This window comes from Alosa sapidissima, chromosome 13 (genome assembly GCF_018492685.1).
Source record: "Alosa sapidissima isolate fAloSap1 chromosome 13, fAloSap1.pri, whole genome shotgun sequence".
NCBI lineage: Eukaryota > Metazoa > Chordata > Actinopteri > Clupeiformes > Clupeidae > Alosa > Alosa sapidissima.
In genome coordinates this window covers 23,336,594-23,361,357 of record NC_055969.1, presented here as the reverse complement: position 1 = coordinate 23,361,357, position 24,764 = coordinate 23,336,594, and the positions used below count along the sequence as shown (strand labels likewise).

At 44.3% G+C, this 24,764-nt stretch overlaps 2 protein-coding genes across 4 annotated transcripts in view; one reads left to right on the top strand and one right to left on the bottom strand.

Moving 5' to 3' along the window:
• Positions 1-924: 924 nt before the first annotated feature.
• Positions 925-22,779, bottom strand: smad2 (SMAD family member 2). 3 transcript variants are annotated; one of them, XM_042058894.1, is made up of 12 exons: positions 22,471-22,778; positions 22,054-22,184; positions 20,283-20,941; positions 10,193-10,282; positions 8,568-8,761; positions 7,925-8,059; positions 7,571-7,633; positions 6,542-6,595; positions 5,821-6,033; positions 5,218-5,355; positions 4,572-4,716; positions 925-3,450 (listed from the first exon to the last, which is right to left on the bottom strand). In XM_042058894.1, exons 3-12 carry the CDS (start codon positions 20,525-20,527, stop codon positions 3,327-3,329), a joined length of 1,401 nt encoding a protein of 466 aa, XP_041914828.1. In that variant the 5' UTR covers positions 20,528-20,941; positions 22,054-22,184; positions 22,471-22,778; the 3' UTR covers positions 925-3,326. The 3 variants fall into 3 exon arrangements, with proteins under 3 accessions (XP_041914828.1, XP_041914827.1, XP_041914829.1); XM_042058893.1 differs by having other exon boundaries at positions 7,559-7,633; positions 22,471-22,777; XM_042058895.1 differs by lacking the exon at positions 10,193-10,282 and having other exon boundaries at positions 7,559-7,633; positions 22,471-22,779.
• The window catches only part of r3hcc1 (R3H domain and coiled-coil containing 1), a 19,565-nt gene continuing 15,326 nt past the window's right edge, over positions 20,526-24,764 (top strand). The window contains exon 1 of the mRNA XM_042059943.1: positions 20,526-20,583. Within this exon, the coding sequence (XP_041915877.1) occupies positions 20,526-20,583 (58 nt within the window). The remainder of the gene's footprint in view (positions 20,584-24,764) is intronic.

Sequence of the window (24,764 nt, the reverse complement as noted above, 5' to 3'; positions counted from 1 at the left end):
TCTTCAAAATATGCTAAACAAACAAAAACAAAAAATATTGTTTACCTTAAATCTAACTAATTATTTTTTACCAAGTCGTTGGTATATGTATAAGTATATATACTCTTTTGATCCCGTGAGGGAAATTTGGTCTCTGCATTTATCCCAATCCGTGAATTAGTGAAACACACAGTGAGGTGAAGCACACACTAATCCCGGCGCAGTGAGCTGCCTGCAACAACAGCGGCGCTCGGGGAGCAGTGAGGGGTTAAAGGTGCCTTGCTCAAGGGCACTGCAGCCGTGCCTACTGGTCGGGGTTCGAACCGGCAACCCTCCGGTTACAAGTCCGAAGCGCTAAACAGTAGGCCACGGCTGCCCGTATTATTTTTATTCTGTTGAAATGTATTTAGTCCATTACTAATATTTGTCTTTATCACCATTTAGACTACTTGAACTGGTCATTTTATTGTTTATGTAAGGTTTATTGAGGTCATTGTTAGTCGCTTTGCACAAAAGCATCAGTTAAGAACCATAACGTACAACTAAAATCTCAGAAAGGACACATTTATATTGAAGAGAAGTACACTCCATTGAAACTGCAGTTTGTCTAGCATATTTCCTGAGTGGACACTAGGCCATCACCTGACCACACAAATTTGCCAAAATAGAACATGAAGTAATGCCAGTCGTTCATACAGCATCAAACCTTTGTAAGTACAACTGGAGCACTTCAAGAACGCCCAACCACACAGCTGTGTGTGGGTATGTGTGTGCATATGTGTGCATGCACGTGTGTGTGTGTGTGCATGCGCGTGTGTGTGTGTGTGTGTGCGCGCGTGTGTGCATATGTGTGTGTGTGTGTGCATATGCGTGTGTGTGTGCGCGTGCATGTGTGTGTGTGTGTGCACGTGCATGTGTGTGTAAAGAACAGGACAAAGACCAATGTGACCATGAGAATTAAAACTTTTATTAGTGTATTTATGAAGTCTGCATATGCAACACGCCTGAAAAGCTTATCGCCTGAAGTACACGTCCTACCCTCAACATCTCTAATTGTAGAACAAGCTCACCAACTGTTAAATGCTTTGCCAAAAACATTTTTTTTTTATTGAAAAAAAGTAAAATAAAATTATATATACACATATATATGCATATATGTCTGGTCCACTTACAGATCTATTTGGTATCCTTTTTCCATCCCCAGTCAAAATGATGTGGGCACGATGATCCCCAGAGTTGGCATGGCAATGGCCATGTCAATCATCTTTGTCTACTCTCACTAGGTGCACTTGAAATACAATCACAAGTGTAATAAGATCAACAAAGACAGATCAAATCAAAAGAGAATGGGCAGGGCAGGAAGGAACAGGAATGGAGATTTCACAGAAAATAATAATAATAATAATAATAAAAATAAAAATGAAATAAGTCTCGCCACTGCCACAACAAGTAAAGAATGACAGACAGCTAGCTCACAGTTATTAGTAAGTCGTAGAACAAGCACACACTAAAGAGGAAAAAAAATTGCACTACTCTCCCTGTGTAAGCAGCCTCTCATTTTAAGATTCCAAACTTTTTTAGAATTCCACGTTCCAATTGGAAATTTAATGAAACACAGCCAACTTTGCTCAACATTGGACTCAAGGTGGGATTTCCATTGATTGAATGACCTCTTGGGGTGTGGGGAGGGGGTAGTTTGCGCTCCATGAAAACAATAAAGCAAGGGCAGTTTATTTCCTCTGACTATGGAACAAAAGGAAGGAAAAAGAAAGAAAAGTGAAAAGGTGAAGTTAAGAGGCCTGTTCAGCTGATTGTATGTTTTTGTTTGTTTGTTTTCTGTGAGAGGGCACATGCAGGAGAGGAGCGACGGGCTAGGAGACTGGGGTAGGTGGCGTCTGCGGAATCCTTTTTTTTTTTTTGTGACGGGACTTGAACTTTATGAAACCATGTTCCGATAAAAAGAGGGCATGATCTAAAAAAATATTCAATTCTAATAAAAAGGAAGAGAGCTTTAAAGATTTTAAATATATTTATATATAAAAATACATGAAAATACAAAAAGTAGCTAAAAGAAAGATAAAAGCAAAAAAATAATCTTGTAATTGTGTAGGATAGCCTAGTTTATCAACACTTAAAGCTTAAATACTTGAATTTTGAAAGATTTTGGACTGAGAGACCGTGTTAGTTATCAATTTATTCGTAAGTGACCGCAAGAACAGAATTCACTAGAAGCCCCAAGCTGAAAAGTAAGTCGCTCTGGATGCCACGGCTCTGACCAGCCCGTCTCGGGTCCGAGAGAGGAGGCCGAGACAGCCGCACCGAGGCTCAGAACCAGCACCAGAGTGCCTCGGGCCAGAGCGGAACTTCTGCTAGGTGTGTCAGATTGGGGGCGGGGTTTAATAGCTTTCACGTGATTGGAGTTTTGCCTGGGTTTCCTTTATGACATAACATTCCTACCTGTTCCTATTCAATTTAAAAGAAGCATGTCTTAGAACAGCACACCTCAAATTAAAAAAGGCAACATTCTCTTCAAGTGGGGGGGGGGGGGGGGGTGAGGTAGGGGGCAGCAATCGTGATTTAACCTTTTTTTTTTGGAAATGGAAAGGGGGCGGGGGAGAGCATCTTTTGGCATTCCTTTCAGAACAAAAACAATATAAACTGAGGAAAATAACAGGCAAGATCAATGAGAGTTAACACTTTTGGACCTTTTCAATTAGTCTTGCAAAGACAACAAAAATGTCAGAAATGCAACTTTTTGCCAGAAAAAGTGAGTTTTGTCCAGCAGACAAATTTTCAGAGCTCAAAGCCAGAAGTATTTACCGTTTAAAATTTCATAACTTCATTGAGGGAAAAAAAAAAATTATAGAAAAAAAAAAAGCTCACTGCAACACTTGTGCCAAGTATTACCTGCCTTCTGATGATTCCCCACAACATACACATCTTTCCCTGGTCTTCTAAAAATCAATATACATTTCAGTTCTACCACTAATACACTTAATATTGAGGGTTTAGGAGAAAAGAATCAAAGGTGCGTGAAGCTGAACAAACAGCAAGTGCCGGGCTCTGTTCTGAACAGAGAACACATCAGTGTCAGGAGAAAGCGAGAGAAGACAGAGAGAAAGAGAGAAAGAGAGAAAGAGAAAGAGAAAAAGGATTCACAAGTACTATGAAATAGGGGTTATAGCAAGTCTGTTGTTCTTCTAGTTGTCATAGTTTTGTTTTGTTTGTTTTTTGTCGTTTTTGTTTGTTTTTTTGTTTGTTTTTTTTTTCTTTTTCTTTCTCTTATGTGATTGTAGACTCGGTTGTCGGGGGCAACGGTCGTGGTGGCGGGGGGTGGGGGTTGGGCTTTAGGACATACTGGAACAGCGGACCGAAGGAGAGCCCATCTGGGTCAGAACCTTGTCTAGCCACTGCAGAGGCCCGTTGAGATGCAGCTCGATCCAGCATGGGGTGCTCGTGACCGTCTGTCGTCTAGAGATAGAGATAGATAGACAGATAGACAGACAGAGTGACAGAGGGAGAGAGGGTGAGGAGAGGTACTAGAAGGGGTGCATCCTTTATCTGCTATGCTGACAGAAAGACAAGCAACCACTCTGGAAGACAGGCTTCCACTGATGATGGGTATGGACTTGAACTAATATAATAAATTACAAATACAGACATAATCTTAAAAAGACATGATACAAATGTTTGTTATTTCACTATAATTGTATGTATTTTATACGTGTCCCCTCCTCGGTACTCTGTATAAAAAAAAAAAAGTTACTATGTGTGTGTTACTGCACTATAACTATGTATTTTACGTGTGTTAACACATTGTGTGTGTTATGTAAGGGATAATGTATAGAACGGTCATAGGTCCCTTCAGGGCGGAACAAGACCCTGCGCGTCGGGGTCAGGTTCGCCCTGTCGGGACCTATTTCCCGATAATGACCGGTGTTCTATACATTATCCCGCTTATTACACGGCTAATTTCCAAAACAAAACAATAAATTCCCCACGATATCTTTTCCCCACGACTCTTTAGCCTACATAGCCTAGGCTATAGCCTATTTTATACCGTTTCATCGTGGCTTTTGCTGAGAAACAAATAGTTTGCAACACTCGCTGAACTTGAATCAAACATTCTTTAGAATAACCGTCAGCTTTCACTTTTGAATGAAGTTTCAGTCCTTGCATAGTGTTATGAAAGCCGTAAATTAGAAGCACAAAACCCATTTTCCTTGACAGCGGTCTGTTATACTTAGCAACGGTCTGTTATCGAGAAATAGCATACCACCGAACGTTGGGAAGGCCCATTAAAGTGAATGGAGCATTCTTCAGCATTATGAAGAGCCGTGTAATAATGCACTATAACTGTATGCATTTTATATGTGTGTAAACACTGTATGTGTTACTGCACTATAATTGTATGTATTGTATATGTGTGTAAACTGTGTTACTGCACTATAACTAAGTATTTTATATGTGTGTAAATACTATGTGTTACTGCACTATAATTGTATGTATGTATTTTATATGTGTGTTGCTGCACTATAATTGTATGTACTGTATATGTGTGTTGCTGCACTATAATTGCGTGGTCCCCTCACCTGTACTCGGCGCCCCAACCCTTGACGAAGCTCATGCGGATGGTGCACATCCTGGTGAGCTGGTAGACGGCCTCGAAGCCCTGGTTCACCGACTGGGCCAGCAGGGCTGCAAACTCCTGGTTGTTGAAGATCTTCAGGTTGCAGCCTGGAGTAGAGAGGGAACGTCACAACAACAGACATCAGCGTCAGTCTTCTCACTGGACTTTGGATAATTAGATTAAGACGGCCAGCTGTGGTTTCTGACCAATGTGACCGTGACGATGCAATTTCAATGACAGTGTTGCAGTTTCATGTCATGCAAGTATAATATCACAAGAAATGTTCAGTTATCATTTTCATTGATTCATTTAGCAGACACTGTTGTCCAAAGTGATTTACATATGTCAACTATATTACAAGTGATTACATTGTCCCCGGAGCAACTTGGGGTTAAGTGCCTTGCTTAAGGGAACAACAGTGGAAGTCGGGAATTGAACCCACAACTTTCAGGCTACTGCACGCTAGTCCAGCTCCTTAACCACTACACTACGACCTACGACCGCCAGGTTATCAAAGCCATGAGTGGTCATTAGTGAAGTATGAGTGTGAGCTAGTGTCTGTGTTGTGTGTGTGTGTGTGTGTGTGTGTGTGTGCGTGTGTTAGTTACCTGGGGGGATTTTGCAGACTGTGGCAGGGTGCCATCCATACCGCTGGTTACAGTTGGGGCTCTGAACGAAGATAGCGCTGTCGCTCAAACACTCCGCAAACACCTCTCCACCGATGTAGTACAGTCTCACACCTCGGCCTGGACACACACACACACGTTAGTAGAAGTAGTCATTCATACCCTTCACATCACTTTGAGAGATAGAGATAGATAGATATATATATATATATATATATATATATATATATATATATATATATATATATATATATATATATATATATATATATATATATATATATATATATGTGTGTGTGTGTGTGTGTGTGTGTGTGAGAGAGTAAGGAAAGAAAACAGAAGAAAGAAAACAAGAATGTGTGCAAAACAAACAGAATGAGAGCGTGTGTGTGTGTGTGTGTGTGTGTGTGTGTGTGAGAGAGAGAGTGTAGGAAATTGAATGAGAAATAAAGAAAGAAAGAAAGAAAGAAAGCCAGAATGAATGAGAAAAGAATGAGATGTGGAATGCCAGCAAGAGGCCACACGGGCAAAGTGAGTGATCTTAGTAAGCCATCCTGAGAGGTGGTGAGCGGGCGGGTGCGGTACCTATGTGTCTGCGGGTCATCTCCACGGTGGCGTTGCGGTTGACGTTGGACAGCAGGCCCAGGCAGAAGCGCTCCGAGTTGGACGGGTCAGTGAAGCCGTCCACGGTGAGCGAGGGCTGTGAGGCGTGGAAAGTCTCGCCCACACGCTGGTTCAGCTCGTAGTACGCTATGGAGCACCAGAACGCGGGCTCCGAGTAGGTCACCGGCTGTAGGTCTACACACACACACACACACACACCACACACACACACACACACACACACACACACACACACACGTAAGTCTCAACACAGTCAACATCACTACCAAGGAGGTGTTCAAAGAAAAGTAGTTCAATTGTCCGCTATTTTCCCCCATCTATCTTCCCCCATTCTCTATTTTCACCCCCCCCCCCCCCCCCCACCCCATCAGAAAACCCTCACGTAGAGCACCCAGTCCAACTCTAACCCTTGACCCCACTTCCCCAGCCTTCTCTGTTCATCCAGTCTGCCCAACATCTGTGCCTTAGGAGGCAGAGTAGAATCGGTACTGGTCAAAAAAAAGCGCTCAAAAATTCTGAAATTATTTGAACAATTTTAACAAGACAAAAAAAGAAGAAGTGCGTCACCTATTTTAAGACAATAGGGAGAAAGAGATGCAAGATCTCAATGGGATACCCGAACCTTGTTGCATGCGCGCGCGCGTGTGTGTGTGTGTGTGTGTGTGTGTGTGTGTAACCTTACCCATGCCATGGTTTACAGGTGAGAGTGTGCTGGGAGACAACTCAGCTGGGGAACCTAAAGAGGGAGGGAAAAATCAGAGAGTGAGTGAGTGAGAGAAAGTGAGGTAGCTACTTTACAACATAGCTCAGTCACATGTCAACACACCATAATCATGGGCTGTTTAAATGACAATTGATCAAAGCAGAATAAGGGATTATTTAGTTGGAAACGTTAAGTAATGTTCTACTAGCTTTAGGTAGTAACAGCTTTCATAGAAACAGATTCTCAGAACACAAAACAGCCCTTCTACACTAAAAAAAAAAAAAAAGGGATATAACCAAAGGACAGATCACTAAGCAGTCCCTTAGTGACACACTAGGAATGACACATTTTGTCAATTTGGTCAAAATGTTTGGTCCAAAATTTTCAAAATGTTCTCCTGGGAGCTTTCAAAGTTCTGAATTCAACTGGCAATCAGGAGGGATGTCACACAAAAGTAGGAAATGTCCCACTTCAGTTGCTGGTGAACAGCGTTTGGTGTTTTAAGCCCCCAACGTTGCCTTCAAGGCAGCGCTGCATGGAAGGCACAAGGGTTAGGCCTGGGTTAAGGTTAGGGTTAGGGGAAATAAGGTTTTTATGAATGATGGGGTACTCTTTCTGTGCACTGGCCTATTGGCACCTTACCCTAAGCCCTTCCTAAGCATAAGACATGTTAAAATGTTTTAAAAACATAAAAATGAGTTTCCATGGTCTAAAAGGTTAGGGTTAGGTGCCTTGAAGTCGACGGTCGCAGCACTGCCTTGAAGTCGACGGTCGGGGCCTAAAACACCATCGAGCCTGATGAACACACCAAATGCTGGAGGGGCTGTCTAGGGTGGAGGGTAGGAGTCGGGTTTGAGTCCAGCGGGACTAACTGGGGGGGGGGGGGGGTTGCTGGGAAGGGGGCATCAGTAAGAGCAGTGGGCGCTTTACTGGTCCCAGATCACACACAGCTGTCTACTGTCATTCCCGAGCAGTGAGACACGACTGGGAATGTACCTGTGTCCATACTTTGATTCAACTGCTGGTCACTTGTCTCTCCATCCTCACTGATGTAGCCCGGAGGGGGAGTCTCTGCAATGCGCACACACACACACACACACACACACACACCTGGTTAGGAGTCAGCTACATATTCTAACACATTTTTCTGATGTTGTACAGTTAAGTGTGTGAGACTTTAGAGCACTTCCCTGTGGAGGGTATATGAGTGCAGCTGAAAGTGTCCCTAAAAGCTTTGCATTTGTACCGTTTCCGTTGTGTGTGAGGCGTGTGTGTGTGTGTGTGTGTGTGTGTGTGTGTGTGTGTGTCAACAGGCATGTAGTAGTCCCAGGGGGATGGAGTGTGTGTGTGTGTGTGTCTCACCAGGTATGTAGTTGTTTGGTGGGTCGATCCCGGCGGGGAAGTTGGTGTTTTCGGGGATGGAATGGGTGTAGTCATCCAAAGGAGGCAGCTCAGTCAGGATCTCTGTGTGTCTTGGCACAAGGACAGGGGGGAGTACTGAGAAGAGAAGAGAAGAATCAACTTGCATACATGGAAATAACTACACATCCATGTTGGGAATGTTTGTATGTATCTATTCATCCATTCATAGGCTAGTCTTCCCAGAGAACGTAGGGCTAAGCGTTTGCTCAAGGGCATAACAGTGGCTGCTACAAACAGAAGTCACAGGGGAGGGGTGTAAGAATCAACCTGTCCAGTGAACAGACTCCAACATCACCCAGGGTTTCACATGGGCTGGACTACCCTCTAGTGGACATTCTGTTTATTCATCATGCTCCTGTCTAAAGGACACTACACAAAGTGCTAGGATGCTTCCAGATTATTTTTTTACTGATTTCTTCTTTAGGACCTCGACTGTTTATGTAAATTAAGGGAGGACTTTTGTTGGGGTTTTAATCTTTTGATATTTTTTGGGTCTTCTGTATTACTTTGAGTAAAACCTTTTTGTCAAAGCCATTCATAATACTTCCAAGCAGATAGCGTGTGCGTGTGTGCGTGTGTGTACCTGGCGTCTCCACCCTCTGGTAGTGATAAGGGTTGACGCAGACCTCATCCTTCTTGAGGTTGAAGGCGTACTCGCAGGTGTCGATGGCGCGCAGCTCGTGGTGGCTGTGCAGGTCGGGCCAGCGCCACAGGCGACAGTAGATGACGTGAGGAAGACCCTTCCTGTGGGACACCTGCAGACGGCCATCCAGAGACCTGGGGGAGAGGGAAGGTAAGGGGGGGGGCACACAGACAGACAGACAGACAGACAGACAGACAGACAGACAGACAGACAGAGAGAGAGAGAGAGAGAGAGAGAGAGAGAGAGAGAGAGAGAGAGAGAGAGAGAGAGAGAGAGAGAGAGAGAGAGAGAGAGAGAGAGAGAGAGAGAGAGAGAGAGCGCAACAAGTAGAGAAAGGAGAGAGGAAAGGAGAGAGGGAGGGAGAGAGAGAAAAACAAGACAGGAGAGAAAGACAACAGAGAGGGATGGAGGAATGATTGAGAGAGGAGGAGAAAGTCCAAGCCAAGCAGAGGAGGAGAGGATGAGGGAGATATGGAAAAAGGAGAAGAAAAGAGGGGAAGAAAAGAGGAGACAGGGGATGGAGAGATGAGAGGAATCAAGGAGGAAGAGGAGGGAAATGAGAGAAGAGGAGCCAAGACAGGAAAGGAATAGAAAGGGGCAGAGAAGAAAAAAGAGGGAGCGAGAGAGAGAGAGAAAGAGAAAGAGAGAGAGAGGCGGCACACAGGAGGAGAGTGCCGTATGATGAGGAAGAACAACATGAATGGAGAGAGGGAGGGGGGGCGTGTTTAGACTTCTGGAGGAGAAGAGCAGGTGACATCCTAAAACCGCACTAAACACACACACCACACACAGGTAACAGGTACAGAACAGCAACCTGTCTCACGCACTCACACACACACGCTATGCTACACAACATCAGAGCCTCACCAAACCTGCATTCATACAGCTGACTAGTTTGCATTTCAAAGACTAGCTCCTATCCGTCTACAAGTACATTTGCTGTTCAGATGAATTAATGTGTGCTTTACCAGAAACTGTTTTTAAAACAGAGACTGAGACAGATTTACGGTCAATTACATTAGTATGGTCATCTTTTAAATAATTAACTATTGCGGGCATTTCAAAGAAGACAGATCATTCAGACTAACAATGTTCAATGTTAACCAACCAAGAAATAGGGAGAAAGAGAGGCACACAGAGAATGAGAGAAAGACAAAGACAGAAATGAAAGACTGACAGGACAGAGAGCAGAGAGAGGAGAGAGAGAGAGAGAGAGAGAGAGAGAGAGAGAGAGAGAGAGAGAGACTAGCAGGAGGGGACAGGCCAGGAGAAAGAAAGCAAGCGATAGAGCAGGCTTGTTAAACGAGAGCAAGCAAGAGTGAGAGAAAGATAAGGACAGCTGACAGGTTGTGGAGCTTCAAGAGGCGACGGGGGAACAGTGAAGAGAGAGAGAGAAAGAGAGAGATAGAGAGAAAGAAAGAAAGGGAGGAGGGTCCACCCCGAGCCCAGCCACAACACCACAGCACAGCAAACACACCCCTGCCCCCTCCCTGTGTGATGTCATCATCGTGCGCCCCCCGGCCGGCCGGCTGCAGGAGGGGGCGGTGAGTGAGGAGGATATTCACCTGGTCGTGTCAGGGCAGCTGTATAGGCCCGACGTTTCCCACTGTTCTATCGTATTGGGCGAGCTCAGACCCCACATTTCAGAGCAATTGCTGTGCACAGAAAGTAAAACAAAAAACAGAACACAAAGAAACAAAAAATGATAAACATGGGGCATGATTCATTCAAAAATACCATGATGAAATAGCATGGGGAAGAGAGAGGAGAGGGGGGGGGGGGGGGGAGGAGGAGTGGTCACGCTTCTTTTATGGGAGGAGATGATGACATTATCACCTGGAGTTGGGTCTGATAGCACATGGACTGCGCCACACACACACACAAACATAACCACACACACACACATAAACAACGCACACACACCTCCGATAAAAGAAGCCTCTGAAATGGAGAGACATTTACACAAGACTGCAACAGTGTGAGATGGAAACAAACTCAAAGTCATTGGTGACACTGATGGACTGGTTGTCATGACAGTGTAGCTGGACTCAGCTCCACTGTCCGGATCTCATTCCTCATGCAGGCCTAGACTACAAGGGGGAGGGGAGGGGGAGGGGGGAGATTTGTCTCCATGTTTCAGAAACATTACACATTTCAACTCAACACTGACTGGCTCAGGACACCGTTTGAAGTGCATGCAAGAATAAACACAAAACAAGGCGGACATGACAACAGAAGGATGTTTATCTTTGAAGTGTACCATTGGAACGCATCAAACTGATGAAAACAGAAGGAACAGTCAGACGGACGAGACAAATATGGGTGTCCGCGGCCATTCTGAAAAGAATCATGGACTGAGGACGTGAGATGACATGACGGGACGTGACATTACGGCAGGTCACACAGACAGACGTTTGGCATGTGATGAATGAAAGTCTGCCCCCTGGTGGTAGTAGTCTCTGAAATGGGACTAAACCAGTAGGAACTCTCTCAGTGAAAACAAAAACAGTACAAAGCCTGCAGCCACCAACAACAACCATAACACTGCCTCTACAGCCCCGTCAGTGGACACCGGCTTCACTGGCACAACGCAAGACCTTATATCCTGCGTGTTTGTGTGTGTGTCTGGCACTTCTGCCACATTTATAGCAACCCATCTAAAACAATGAGAATTTGGTACTGCTAAATAGGAGGGGTTCTAGTGTGTGTGTGTGTGTGTGTGTGTGTGCGTGACACTTGTGCCAAATTTATAGCAACCCATCTAAAAACAATGAGAATTTGGTACTGCTCAAAAGGAGGGGTTCTAGTGTGTGTGTGTGTGTGTGTGTGTGTGTGTGTGTGTGTGTGTGTGTGTGTGTGTGTGTGTGTTGTTCAGACCTCTTGACGTATTTGTCTGATTGCACTGGTATTGTAATGGCTAGCTCTTTGATGCCATGCCAGAGCAGGGTGGGATTCCGGGCCACAGGAGTGGACAAACACAACACCACCACCCGTTCAGCTCCCACAAACAGCCCGAGACCACTGGAGAGCATCATGCCAGCATGTTGTGACATCGAGTAGTGGGCAGAGAGGTTCCAATTCTCCTAGAAAAATCCTCAAAAACAAAAAAAAACAAAAAAAACATCCCCACACTGCTTCAACAGTTAAGTTAAATGTCCAGTTGCTGGTTACAAAGAATACCAATACAGAGTATAAACAAAATTATGGGCCTTATCTTACACCCAGCGCATTGTGGCACCAAGCACAACTCAAGTCTTGTTCCTATCTTACATCCAAAGCAGTGATGACTTTTTTGCCCTGCGCTCCAGTTCAATTGAACATTGCGCCCATGGGCGTGTCAATTAACAAATAGGCGCCTTAAAGCCACTAAAACCTGGTCTAAAAGCGAAAGGCACATGTAAAGCACAGCTATTTCCAAGGCGCGCGGTCATGAAATGTAAGCAGCCCTTAGCAACGAGTCCGAGGCAACGACTCGTCTGCGGAATGAATATTCTTATGATTTTTATTAAATCATTCGAACGCTATTGGGGTTGTCATTGCCTATAAAAGACCACAGTGAAGTTAATTTCAGTTTGCCGACAAGTTCAAATAATAGGCGAGTGCAGTAACACACACGTAGGCGTTTTAGTAAAACAAAGTTAAGTGAAATTCTGGTGTTGCGCGCGCACACACACACACACACACACACACACACACACACACACACACGCACGCACGCACGCACGCAAGCAGATTCCTTCAGATGCACTGACTCGTTGCGAAAATACCAATGCGCTCTGATGTTGCGCTGCTTGTTCTTAAAGGGAATGACAGATGTCACTCTCATTAGTTTAATGGATTTTACGCCCCAAACACACCTATGACTAATTAAGAAACATAAGAACAACCCTCAGAACAAAGTGCCTGCCGTCTGCGCTTACCTGTTGCACTGTTGTACTATTCACATCATCCAAACATATTATTGACTGAGCATTTCCTCTACAAGGTGATTAGGCCATCACCAACTTGAGTTCAGTCTCCTGAATACCAGGCATGTCATTTCCACGATCGTTTGTACAACCAGCCGATTCTCGCAAGGGGGCTGTATTCTGATAATGAGACAACAAGCACTCAGTCAATTAATAGGGACTCAATGAGATACATTTCCATGGTACAGCCTTTTCAAGGTTGACAGATTTAGCGGACGACATTCCGACCCCAAAAGAAAACCAGGGCCCAGACGCACACATCCTGGAACTCCCCTTTAAGAGGACTGGTTGCTGCTGAACAACGCTTTTGGGGAATGCCATTCTGATCACTAATACCTGCTTTCTTCTAAGGCCTCAGTCTAATACCCCTGACTCAAACTATCCATCTAAACTTCAAAGCCAAGGCAACAGGTGTGCATGGTTTCTTTGAAGGACATCTGATTTGAAGGAAAAATTAATAAAGTACACATTTTAAAAATTGCTCAAGTAGATGCAAGCTGGGGAGGTCCAAAGTAATGCGTTTGGTCAATTAAAAGACTATGCCACAGAACGTAGCTCTTCAAGAGCTTTTTGAAAAGAGAGAGGGGCATCCCTCTTGAAGCCCTAACCCTTCCTAGAGTACCTCCTCTCCTAACACTTCAACAGCTAACTTGCACTCACCGTACATTTCCTTCTCTTCCCTGCTACCACTTTCTACTTCGAATTCACTTTGACTAGTACACTCTTAAAGGAGAAATCCGGCCGATTTTTACATGGATCTTGATCGCTACACGTCGAGTACTGTCGATGTATGCAGATGTGACGGCACAAACTCTGTATTCAAACGGTTTCTTCACAGCTAATGAGTAGGAAATGCATAATTTTGTCACGTAAGGACACTGTTCATATTGTACACACCTTTTCATGACATTTTGTGTCTGTTAAGAGGCAAAAAAGGCACGTTTAAATGATGCCCCCAGACCTAGCATTGTAGCTCAATGGGAGTACTGGCCATTAGCTGCAGCTACTCCAGTACGGTAGCTTCGATTTTGGTCGTTATTTTTCCTATCGACAGTACTCGGCGACGATCCATGTAAAAAACTAATATGTTGTCCCTATCTGGACATAGAGATGTGTTAAAAAATAACACAATTTGACACATTCGATTTAAGAGTGTACTTCAACTTTTGTACTCATCCTCTGCTACATTTATCTATTTTAGCAGTATTTAATGTTACCTAAGGTCTCCTTTGCAACATAGCTTGAACATCCTGATTACATCCAATACTCCTTAGTTAGTCACTTTGGATAAAAGTGTCTGCTGTGAAAATGAATAATTCCCTGATATCTAATCCGCTTTAACCCTCTTTGGTGCGGCTCTATGCTCTTCAATGTTTTTATATAGTGCGGCTCTATGTTCCTCAACAGCTCTTATATAATTGGCTTCATTTAAATCGTTTCGATAATGCTGCACATTTTCATTGACTTATTTTTGATGTTGGCCAACTTCCTTCTGCTTGGAGCCAGAAAGTCACCAGAAAGTTACATGGAATTTTGCTCCGTGTTTAAAAAAAGCCGATTCAAATATTGTGGCACAACTCCTCAAAACAATGGCCAGTTCGGCAACAATTTTACATCCACCTCCAAGCCTATGACCTGAAACAAAACATTGCATTTCTGAGAAGACAAAAAACAAAAACAAAAAAAAAACCAACACATTCAATGACTTTACGAAGGCAGATGCACTAGGCTGGCAGGAAACAGTTCTAAAACGCAGAAGAAAAAGCAAAAACTCATCTAAAACACTCTCTAGAGACAGAAGTGAAACAGTCACACTTCACCATGACTGATGCGCCACTTAACAACCAGCGGATGTTCAACAGTTGTGCAACATACATGGGGCACCAGCAGGCCTCCATGCACCAGGAACAAAACTAAAAACTTTCATTATCTGGATAGACATGCACAATTATAAAACACAAACACATTCATTTTGTTCTCTGCTTTAGACAAAATGACAATGTCAATAAAGCTAATCCGAATCTGAATACAAACACACAGATGCACGCATTTATAAAACCATCTTAAAATGGCACACTTAACGCAACCATTTCGATGAAGAACAATAACCTGTTCTTCAGTCCCTCAATCTGTGGTCAGATGGCCATTCATTAGGAGATGTGAATAGAAGTTTAATCGGGCATGAATCATATGCCATTCTCAATTAATAAATGGTGACCTAACAATTCAGCGGCTACAAACACACAACTGCCTTTATTTCACACAATGACTGGAAAAAAGCCGCCAAAACACTAGGTTGCTTCACTCACGCACACACACCGCCTTGTTGCCGATGAGCACTATTGTCAATTGTTCAGTGGTTTGCTCTCAAACATCTGGCATCTCATCAAAACTAATCTTTTATATAAAATCTCAATTTTACATACAACCAAATACAAAACACTAAATTAGAACAAATTCAAATTCCATCAGCACTTTGCTGCATTCATGGGCAGAACACACTACAATGTGTGAACTTGTACTGTATGAATGTCTGTAGAGGCTGCCCCTGTGGGAAAGGCGCAAACTAGATGCTAGGAAGGTTCTGACTAATGACGTGATGCTCAGCGTTGTGGGCATTGCAATGACCCGTCTATATTCTGGACGGATTGAGGAGCTCTCACATTAAACTGGAAGCACTGTTTTGGAGTGAGCGAGAGTGTGTGTGTCAACCGCAAAATCTGTTGGCCATCCACATCGCAAAACCTCAGTCACCTTTCTCACACAGACAGAGACACACACAGAGCCTGGAGTTGTGTCCTGATAAGACTATCAGATAAGGACACAATTCAGTTTTTAACCCAAGCCAGCTCCTCTCTGTACCAACTCTACAGCCACCAACCCCTCCCCCAAAACAAAAACACATTCGCCCAACCTTCACCCTGTTGCTAGTTAAAGCCTCCCTCACACACATACATACACACACACCAAAAAAAAAAACTTCAGAGATGTGGACTTCATCCATAACCTGGGGCTAGATTAGAATCCGAGGAGGGGCTCACCACGCCACAAAGAGAACCATATGTCTGCTCTAATAACCTGCCTGCGTGGCCCCTTTCATGACAATGGGCTCAAAATGAGCAGCGCTGCAATTACGCCGCGTCTCCAGTCTCCCGGCTCCCGCACCGTTTGTGCGCCTGCCAGCAGCGTAATCCCATCAGAGCGCGGCCTCGGCCCATAACGCGGGGCTGGGCCTGCTTACGAGACAGGGGCAGGGAGCCCCCGCCGAGCAGGAAGCAGCTACCCGCAGAAAGTGCTACCTTCCCCAGTCCATAAACGCCCCCCCCCCCCCACGCCAGGGGAGTAGCCCACTACATCAGGCCAGGGAGGGGAATGGAGACCAAGTGGGTGCACCAAACGCAAGAGAGCTGTGGAGAGCTCTACAGGCAGGCTACACCAGGGCACACAACTGAAGCGGTTTGCAGAGCTTAAATTTGTTTTAGACATTTTTTTTTTTTTTTTTAAATGTACGTGCCAGAAGCACCTCTGGTCAAGCCAGTTCCATCGATTATAGCAGAAGGAATGCTTGAGTTACGTGCCCAGTGTAGTCTGCCTGCAAGTCAGAGGGGACCATGGGACTTCCGACTCCGTGGTTACACATGATGTAATAATCATAACCAAAAAGAAAACATTTAAAGACGTTGTACCCACTTGACCTAAAACAATCCCTGTTTTATCTACACAGTGTACACTCGTAGACCAGTCCGTTCTTCTGTTAAATCATCTAGATGGTATTTGTCTGAGAACAGCTCAACACCTTTACTTATGTTATCCGCCCTAAGACATGCAACAGAAGTAGATCTTTATCGCTCGTCAAACTAGGTCTCCTGGACCTTTTCACTGCAAAAAATGCCAGCTTATCTCCTGACATGGAGTATGGGGGCCCTGGAAGATGTACACATCCCACCGTATCAGAACAGGCACCGGTGTGCTTAACACAACATAAGTTCAGGGATCAGGTTTACACCAAATTGTCAAAATGTGCTTCGGGAAATATTTTCCTGTCCTACACAGTAATCACCACAACATTTACAAATTCTGTGAAAATGTTGATTGGTCTTTCAGTCCCACCAGAACATTTGTATCACATATATCAAACCACTAGACAATGCAGTTGCGTAGTCTAAAATCTCATCAGATGACAAATTCTCCTCATAATATCAAACAGAAAGATGGTCTGTCATAAAATATAAGCCTGGTTTAATACGACCTCAGTACAAAAAGCCATCCATAGTCATAAGACACCATGAACTCCTATCTTCCCAATGGCATCCTCCAAGGGTCGACCATCTCATGAAATCCATTCATCTATAGCAGTTAGTTTGATCGCTTCTGGGAACTCCAAGCGTTTTGGGCCCTTTGGTGGGTTTAGGTCCATGACGGGAGCGAAAACCTGTTCTCACGCTGACCCCCCACAGGAGGCCTGGCAGAGATAGTCTATCTGCACTTTCAGACAAAAGACCTGGGCTGATAACAGCGCCTGGCTTCCACAAACGCAGACCGGAAGCCACCTCTCTTGAGATAAGCGGTTGTTTGTCTTACTTTAAAAAGAGAAGACAACCAGGCTCTGGTTCCAGGCCCTGAAAAGGTGTCTGGCACCTAAATGGCATTTAAAGGATGCCACTCTTTAAACCCACCATGGACGTACGCACATTAGGGACTTGGACTGGCCACAGACATCTTGTGATACCAGATCCCCTTCTTAATGGTACCTGGCAAGACAGTTGACCTTTTTTTTTAACGATTTGCGAAACAGTCTAACACTGGGAAGGACCGCGGCCCTCTCAGAGCTTGGCTGCATATCTTCACGTGGGAGACTCAGCAACCCAAAGGATAATCAGTTCCATTTACAATGTGGCCAATCATTCTATTCCACACTGATGCAACAGTCCATTGCATGATACTAGGGCACACCATCCTAATTCCAAACTAGAGTGGACAGTTGCAAGATAAAAAAATAAATAAAAAAAATGTATATGTAATAATAATAATTTTCTCATTTGGCATAAATTGAGTATTTTATAGGGCACCATCTTTTAGAATACTATATCTGGCTTTAATCAACTACTTTTATTTTACATTATTTGAATTGCTGACCTATAGGTTTGAATAACAATGAAAACACTCAAAGAACAATGCTTTTAGAAAATGCTTGCACATTTCCCTTCAAATATGTTTGTCAGGAACTCAAATTATGTAAAGAAACATTTAGTTTGGCTTAGATTGGAAGCTCTTACTTACACTAATAGCTTTTGGTTTTCAGCCTTGAGCTCTACACGCCGTAGGAATCCCTGACGTGGGTGTGGGAGAAACGCGAGCAAATGTTTTGAGGCATCTCGAGCATTTATTACAAAACATGGGAAACAATCATCAATTCCGTCAATCCCAAGGTTGACCGTCCGATTAGACGGAGAGCAAGCACGTGTGGGATGGGAAACATTCCCACCCTTCCACAGTGTCCCTGACAAGGCTGGGGAGAGGCACGCTAGACAAGACAAGGGCCTCCAACTCACCAAGGGTGTCCTGACCCTCCTGCAACACGGCTCAATTACAGACTTATACACCCAGACCAAAACAGAACCCGGTCATCAAAATAGCAAAAAAAAAAAATGATATCTTCGGTCTGGAATGAAGGTTACTATATGGATGTTCTGGTCAATAGAAACAAATATCATAAACCATCATTAAGATGCCATTATGATTTGAATTAGCACTCATTAGCATCATTTCTTTCCCCCTTTCAGTGCCCTCTCTGTTCCATTAAAACAGTGGGTGTACTCCGACGTCCTTAGGGTGTACTTAGCAGCATCTTACCAGCCAACAGGCCCATGGCTCAACCTTGTGCAAGGTGAACTTCTGCCCTCATACACACGTAGGTTCCCCCACGACCTTGAGCAAGACGAACAAAGCTAAACTGATGAGTGCCTACGTCAGAACTGAATGGAGATAAAATGGTCAGGTAGGCCATAGTGGTGTTGCCTTCGAACAATAACTGCATATTCCATTCCTAAAATACTCATCAGGAAGGTAAACTCCTCGATCATTCTGCCATTAAAGAGGAAGTGGGAGAAGGCAGCATCTCAGTAGCCAACAGGCGCATGGCTCAACCTTAGTATAAGCTGAAGAGTGCCTGCATTGGGACTGCATGGAGTTCAAATGGTCATGTACTGTACAGAACGCAGGGCTGTTACCCTCAAACGATGCCAGCATTTTTCCCCCCCCATTCCATTTCAGGATGCTGAAATCCTCACAGTTATTCTGCTATTAAATGTCTGCGGAGGCAGAAAAACAGTGACCCATCATTTTCCAAGTCCTGCACACGGTTCATTGCATGCTCACCAGTGGAAGAGCCTTAACTGGCATTCTGTCGTAAGACAAGATGCTCGGTTACATGAGGACATCGGCCAGGGTTGCGCGGGAGATAGCATGCATGCTCTCTCTCTCTCACACTCACACACACACACACGAGGCCTTCCTCTCCTGTGAAGGTTCACCAGCCAAGAGCAGCAAGCCCAGTTCCCAGCAGCAAGCCCAGTTTCGTTTCTGCACCTCAGTTCTGCCCAGAAAAGCGGTAGAAAGACGACGCAACAGTACCCTTCTTATCTGACCTTGAAGTGGAAACTTGGTCTGTGTTTCCTCAAAAGCAGTTGTGCCCTGACCACTGTAACCAAGAGAGAGAGACCACATGAAAATGTAGAATCACAACATAACAAAGCTCCAGGCCCAAATATTTGGAGGGACGTCACAAGTCTTTTGTAAAGAAATTGTAACAGTGTAATTCTACAGAAGACAAGTCCAAGTCATGATGCGCAGTGAACAAAAGAAGTTAACTCAGACAAGGGTGAGGTTAATGTATCTGATGCTAAAACGTCTGGCAGACACCTTCACCGGAGTGTGGGAGTGTGTGTATGCTTTCATGACCAAAAATATCAGACATGGCTTGATAACCTACTAGAATAGGAGACAAATCAGACCCCTAGGGATTGAGTTTACACCCTCTGGCCATCACCAACATTGACAGAATGGGCTGGAAGCATTGGGGGGGTGGAGGTTAAGCTGTGCGATGTCCTCATGAGCTTTCACAGTTAGCTGCGTGTCAGTGCATTCACAATGGCTTTATGGACAAGAGGGTTTGGGAGATATGGGACACAGGCCACCCGCCCCACACTCACACACACACACGCACACAAACGCCATCGCACACTCAGAACACGACCATGCACAGTGTAGGGACGCAAACAAGCATACACAACACGGATACACCATACACAGTGCACAAAAACACACAAACACACAACCAACCTCCATACATACTAGACATTATACAGCAGACACAACACACACACAAACTTTCATAAACACTACACAGCAGACACAAACTTTCATAAACACTACACACATTACACTGCAGACACACACAAAAAAAAATTCCATATACAATAGACACATTACACAGCAGACAGACAGACACACACACACACACCATTTCCATATACACTACACAGCAGACACACACACACACACACACACACACACCACTTCCATATACACTACACAGCAGACACACACACACACAACCTCCATACACACTACACAGACATCATACAGCGCACACACACAGTCCAGCCCTCTCGTGAGTGATCGCTACCTGGGGATGGTGACACACTTGGTGTTGCAGTTCTGCGTGGTGATGGCCTTCTCCAGCTCGTCCAGCTGACCGGTCTTCTTGAGCTTCTTTACCAGGCTCTTGACGGCCTTCTCGCACCACTTCTCCTCCTGGCCATTCTGCTCGCCGCCGCCGCCACTGCCGGCACCTCCCGAGCCGCTCGCCGACTTCTTCCAGCCGAGGAGACGCTTCACCACCGGCGGGGTGAAGGGCAAGATGGAGGACATGACTGAGGAGGATGAAGAGGAAGAGGAGGGGGGTGGGGGGACGCCGGATAAACCAGGTGGGAGGCGAAGAAGGGGCAAGCGAGTTGGTTGCGTATGTGTGTGGTTCTCACTCCTTTTGATTGTTTTGTGTGTGTGTGTATATGTGTGCGTGTGTGTGAGAGTAATCAGCCCCCCAGTGGGTAAGGAGCAGAGGGTGAACTCAGAGGGGGGCTGAGGGGAGTTGGTGAGGTGTGTGTGTGTGTGTCGAGTGTTTTCTTTTTAGGCCCCGTGTGTTTTCTGGGAGGGGGGGGGCTGGGGGGGGGGGGCTGTGCGAGCAGCCCCGTGAAGGTGTGTGTGGAGGGGCAGGGGTTAGGTGAAGTGGAAGGGGGCGGGAGAACCACGCAGGAAGAGGGGGGGGGGGGGCCACAGGGTCACCTGAGAGGACAAAAAACAGAAAGATATCTCTGATGACTGGATGCTCAAACTGGGGGGGGGGGGGGGGGGGGGGTCCTTGATCATCCAACACCAAGATGTTTGGCTAATTACATGTTTCCATCTGACGTTTTTGTATTCAAGTTCAAAATTGTTCATCTGCATACACCAAAAGACCAACACCAGCCTTCAAAGAGTCAAAAAAAATAACTTAAAGGGCATAGTAGGCTATGACATTCATTATTTTAACCATTTCCGGATTAGACCTCTGCCCAGTGCCCACGCAACTATAATTATCATTTACACACAGCCTATTATTACAGTTTAACCATTAGCCTAGGATGTGCTACCAGGTTGTGAATATGTTACGCTACAAAGTTTCTGCAAGTACACAATGGGTGCAAGCATGTGGAACGCAGCCATTCACTCGATGCTTAGGCTACTTGACTTATAACAACTCCCTCCTAGGCTATCGACCCATTAGCAGAGTCCCAAAAAGTAACACCGATGTGTAGAACCTTTCAAATTGTTTATTCTGTCCCGCTACCAACGCCCCGCCATTTCCAAGCGAGCATGGGACTTTTTATAATGCTACTGTTTACCGCCTCATCACAAGCCCGGCTAATTAATCTCTTTAAGCAAATGTTCATTTGGTGGTTGGGCAAGACAGCCCTTTGACTTAAATCAGAGACCTCCAGTCTATAGGCTATGTTGTTCCCAGAATGACGGATAATCTATGCTGGCAATCGTTCAATCCTACAAACATGAAATAGCCCAATGTTCACGTAGCATCAAAAGGGGGAAAAAATCTCAGAAAGTACGAGCAGAAATCATAGCTTGAGATAAGTTTGAAGCTCTTACCTTTACATTCTTAGGAAAACCTGCACGTTTGACTAGAGCAAGTGATAGCATTCACGATACAAATGGCTTAATCGGGAGCTATCTAAGAATAAAACAACAAAACCTCCGACTAATTATCTCTGGTAAGAATGTAGCCATGCATACGAAATAGGCCAAGCCGTTCCTGAAGAGCATTAGGTAGCCAGCCCCAAACAACAGGCTAGGATGTAAAAATAAAGCGTCCGATTTACCTACGATTGGAGCCAAACACTTACCTGGAACCAGTGGAATAAAGGCTTGAAAGGGTCAGGTGCTGCTCACTGTTGCATAGTACGATGTTCTTTTATGTCCCAGGATTCTGTGGTAGCCCTACACGGATTCCGCAGATACTCCCGATGCTACAATGCTACAATGAAACAAACCCGGGACATGAATATCTAACCGCCCCCCGACACAACATTTAACAATATTACTTTGCAATCCATCTAAAATACCACTTATAGCCGCGTGGGCATCACTCAAACATTCCATAAATATTACAATATTTCCCATGGCTCAAACCATTATTGTTTGCATGAAGAATTCATTTCCGAAAACCGCTAGCAGCCTTGCTACTTTGTTTGACAGAAAAATAAACAGGTTTGAAACATGTTTGCAGCCAGTTCACTATTTGGCTTTTGGATGTAACTCACCCTGTTTGTAAACGACAGTTTGTGTGCAAAATTACCGGCCAAACACTTCACGACAAAGTCAATATTTCCCTTGAAGATGTAAAAATCGATTTTAAACAGTATTTTCCTCCCTGTCGCCGAATTACACCAGTAGACGACGGCCTCTCACACTACAATCAACCTAACTTGGGTGCACGCAACGCGACACTTTCTTCCCTTCAGTCCCGCCTTCGCGTTTCCGATTGGAAACAAATATATATGGGGTATGTAACCCAATATAAACATCACTCTGGGATTCGTTCAAAATGGTGTCAGTTATGTCGTCCCCAACGTAATCTTTACGTCTTTTAGCTCCATTGGACATTTTGTTCTGTCAATTTGTCAGTGAGGCCTGGATTCCAGTAAAAGGATTCTGATTGGTTCAAGTGCCCTTCCATCTCCTGACTTCATAATAGAAGCAACCCGAGCAGGGGTGGGGAAATATTACAAGTGGGTTAGCTCCATCTCAAAACAACATTGCTGATGGAGAGTGGTGTTCCTCCGCCATTCACTAAAGAATAAATAGGGCTCCACATCTTCGCCTGCCCTCAGTCCTCAGTTCACTTACTACGATTACATTCTTTCATACATTTGAGCAGTAGCCTAGGATAGTTATGAGAATGTTGCCTTGGCTGTTTCTGTAGGCAGCTCGTTTTACAAAACAACCAAGTGAGACAGCAGAAATATCTAAAAAAGGACAAAAAAGTCCAAGGTGTCAGCATCATATGCGAATAGCGCCAAAGATTTAATTAACGCGGACTTTAGCTCTTAGCCAACTAAAGGAGCCCATCAGCAAAGAAGGACCATATTTTTAAGTCTTTGTTTCAATTGGCAGCATTTGTCTTTGTTAGTCTGAGGGATATATATATATATATATATATATAATAGGCTACATAAAATTGAGTTTATTAAATGCAGAAAATGCAGGGTACCTCACATAATTTAGTTGTGCAAACATTGTGGTGACGTGAAGTCGCATCATTGGATGCATGAAGTGTATGCTTAGGGCTTTAAATACTTCCTGACAATTCTTTTAGTTGAGCGTATTGAGAAGAGACTGTCTTGAGGCCGATGAGGAGGAATTAGGCCTATGGTGGTGGTGGGCCTCTAATTGATACTGTATAATTCAACTGAAATGGACCAATAAACGAGTAATGTGTGTTTCTGTAGCCTATATAGGCCACATTCCCTGGAGTTTGAGCAGTTTAGTGTGAAAAAGGGTTTGAGGAACACGAGGAAGGGTTTGAAGAAGACAATATTCTGCCAAAATCCAGATCAGCCAATCCTCCAATCATCCAGTGTCCAGTCCAGACTGAAAATGAATAGATAGATACACAACTGTTGCTTAAATGTGCATACATGCATTACCTTATCTGTGAAAGACTGCATATAATACATAAATGATTTCTAATGCATTTCTTTGCATGTGTGCTGTTTCTTGCGTGTGAATAGTATAGAGAACATTAGAAAACATGACCCCTTTTCAATCCAGCCTTGAGTAGGTCAAGTGTTAGCCACAACAAGGCTTTTGTGTCATACATCACAACAGTGAATGCGTCAAACGATGTCCTTTCCAATTGCTGGATGTGAGATTTTATATATGCTGTAAGTTAAATATAGTGTAAATAAATGCATCCTCATCCTAACACATGAATGTCTCTCCACTGATATATGTGAAATGTACAGCAAATGACAATTCTTGAGTGCCAGGGGTGTCCAAATTTCTTTTAGACAGTGACCAGACTAGGTCTTATGGAGATCCCTGAGGGCCAGGTCTTGTTTTTAGTTTCACATGGCATACATTATCTTTCATTTTCTGTACATTAGGCTGGCCAGTGGATTTGTACACAAAATAATTAATCAGATCCACTATTTTACACTGCATGAATGAAGTAAATATATCAAAATCAGCCTTGGCCTATATGCAACTCCCAAAATAATCATATCATGATAAATTAAACTGTTATAAAGCATGATGATTTTCAACTCAAGTGTCACCCCTGAATCTACCTCTGTTAACTCCTGGATTAACCTCATAATTACAAGGAAACTGTCAAAGATGCAGTAAATGTCACCAAATCAAAACACTGTTTCATCATATTTTGCGAAAGAGGCCATGGGCTGTTTAAAACTGTTCGGGGGCCGCATTTGGCCCCTGGGATGGACTTCGGCTTCACTTGTTCTGTGTGTGCACTTGTGAGAACAAAATCAGTGTGTGTGTGTGTCTCTCTCTCTCTCTCTGTGTGTGTGTGTGTGTGTGTGTGTGTGCATTTGGC

Excerpts from the sequence above, each read along its gene's own strand:
- smad2 (XM_042058893.1), bottom strand. The coding sequence starts at position 20,527 with ATGTCCTCCATCTTGCCCTTCACCCCGCCGGTGGTGAAGCGTCTCCTC. Across the intron at positions 8,060-8,567 it reads CCAGAGGGTGGAGACGCCAG|TACTCCCCCCTGTCCTTGTG; the intron begins GTACACACACGC and ends TTCTCTTCTCAG. Across the intron at positions 7,634-7,924 it reads ACCAAACAACTACATACCTG|AGACTCCCCCTCCGGGCTAC; the intron begins GTGAGACACACA and ends TGCGCATTGCAG.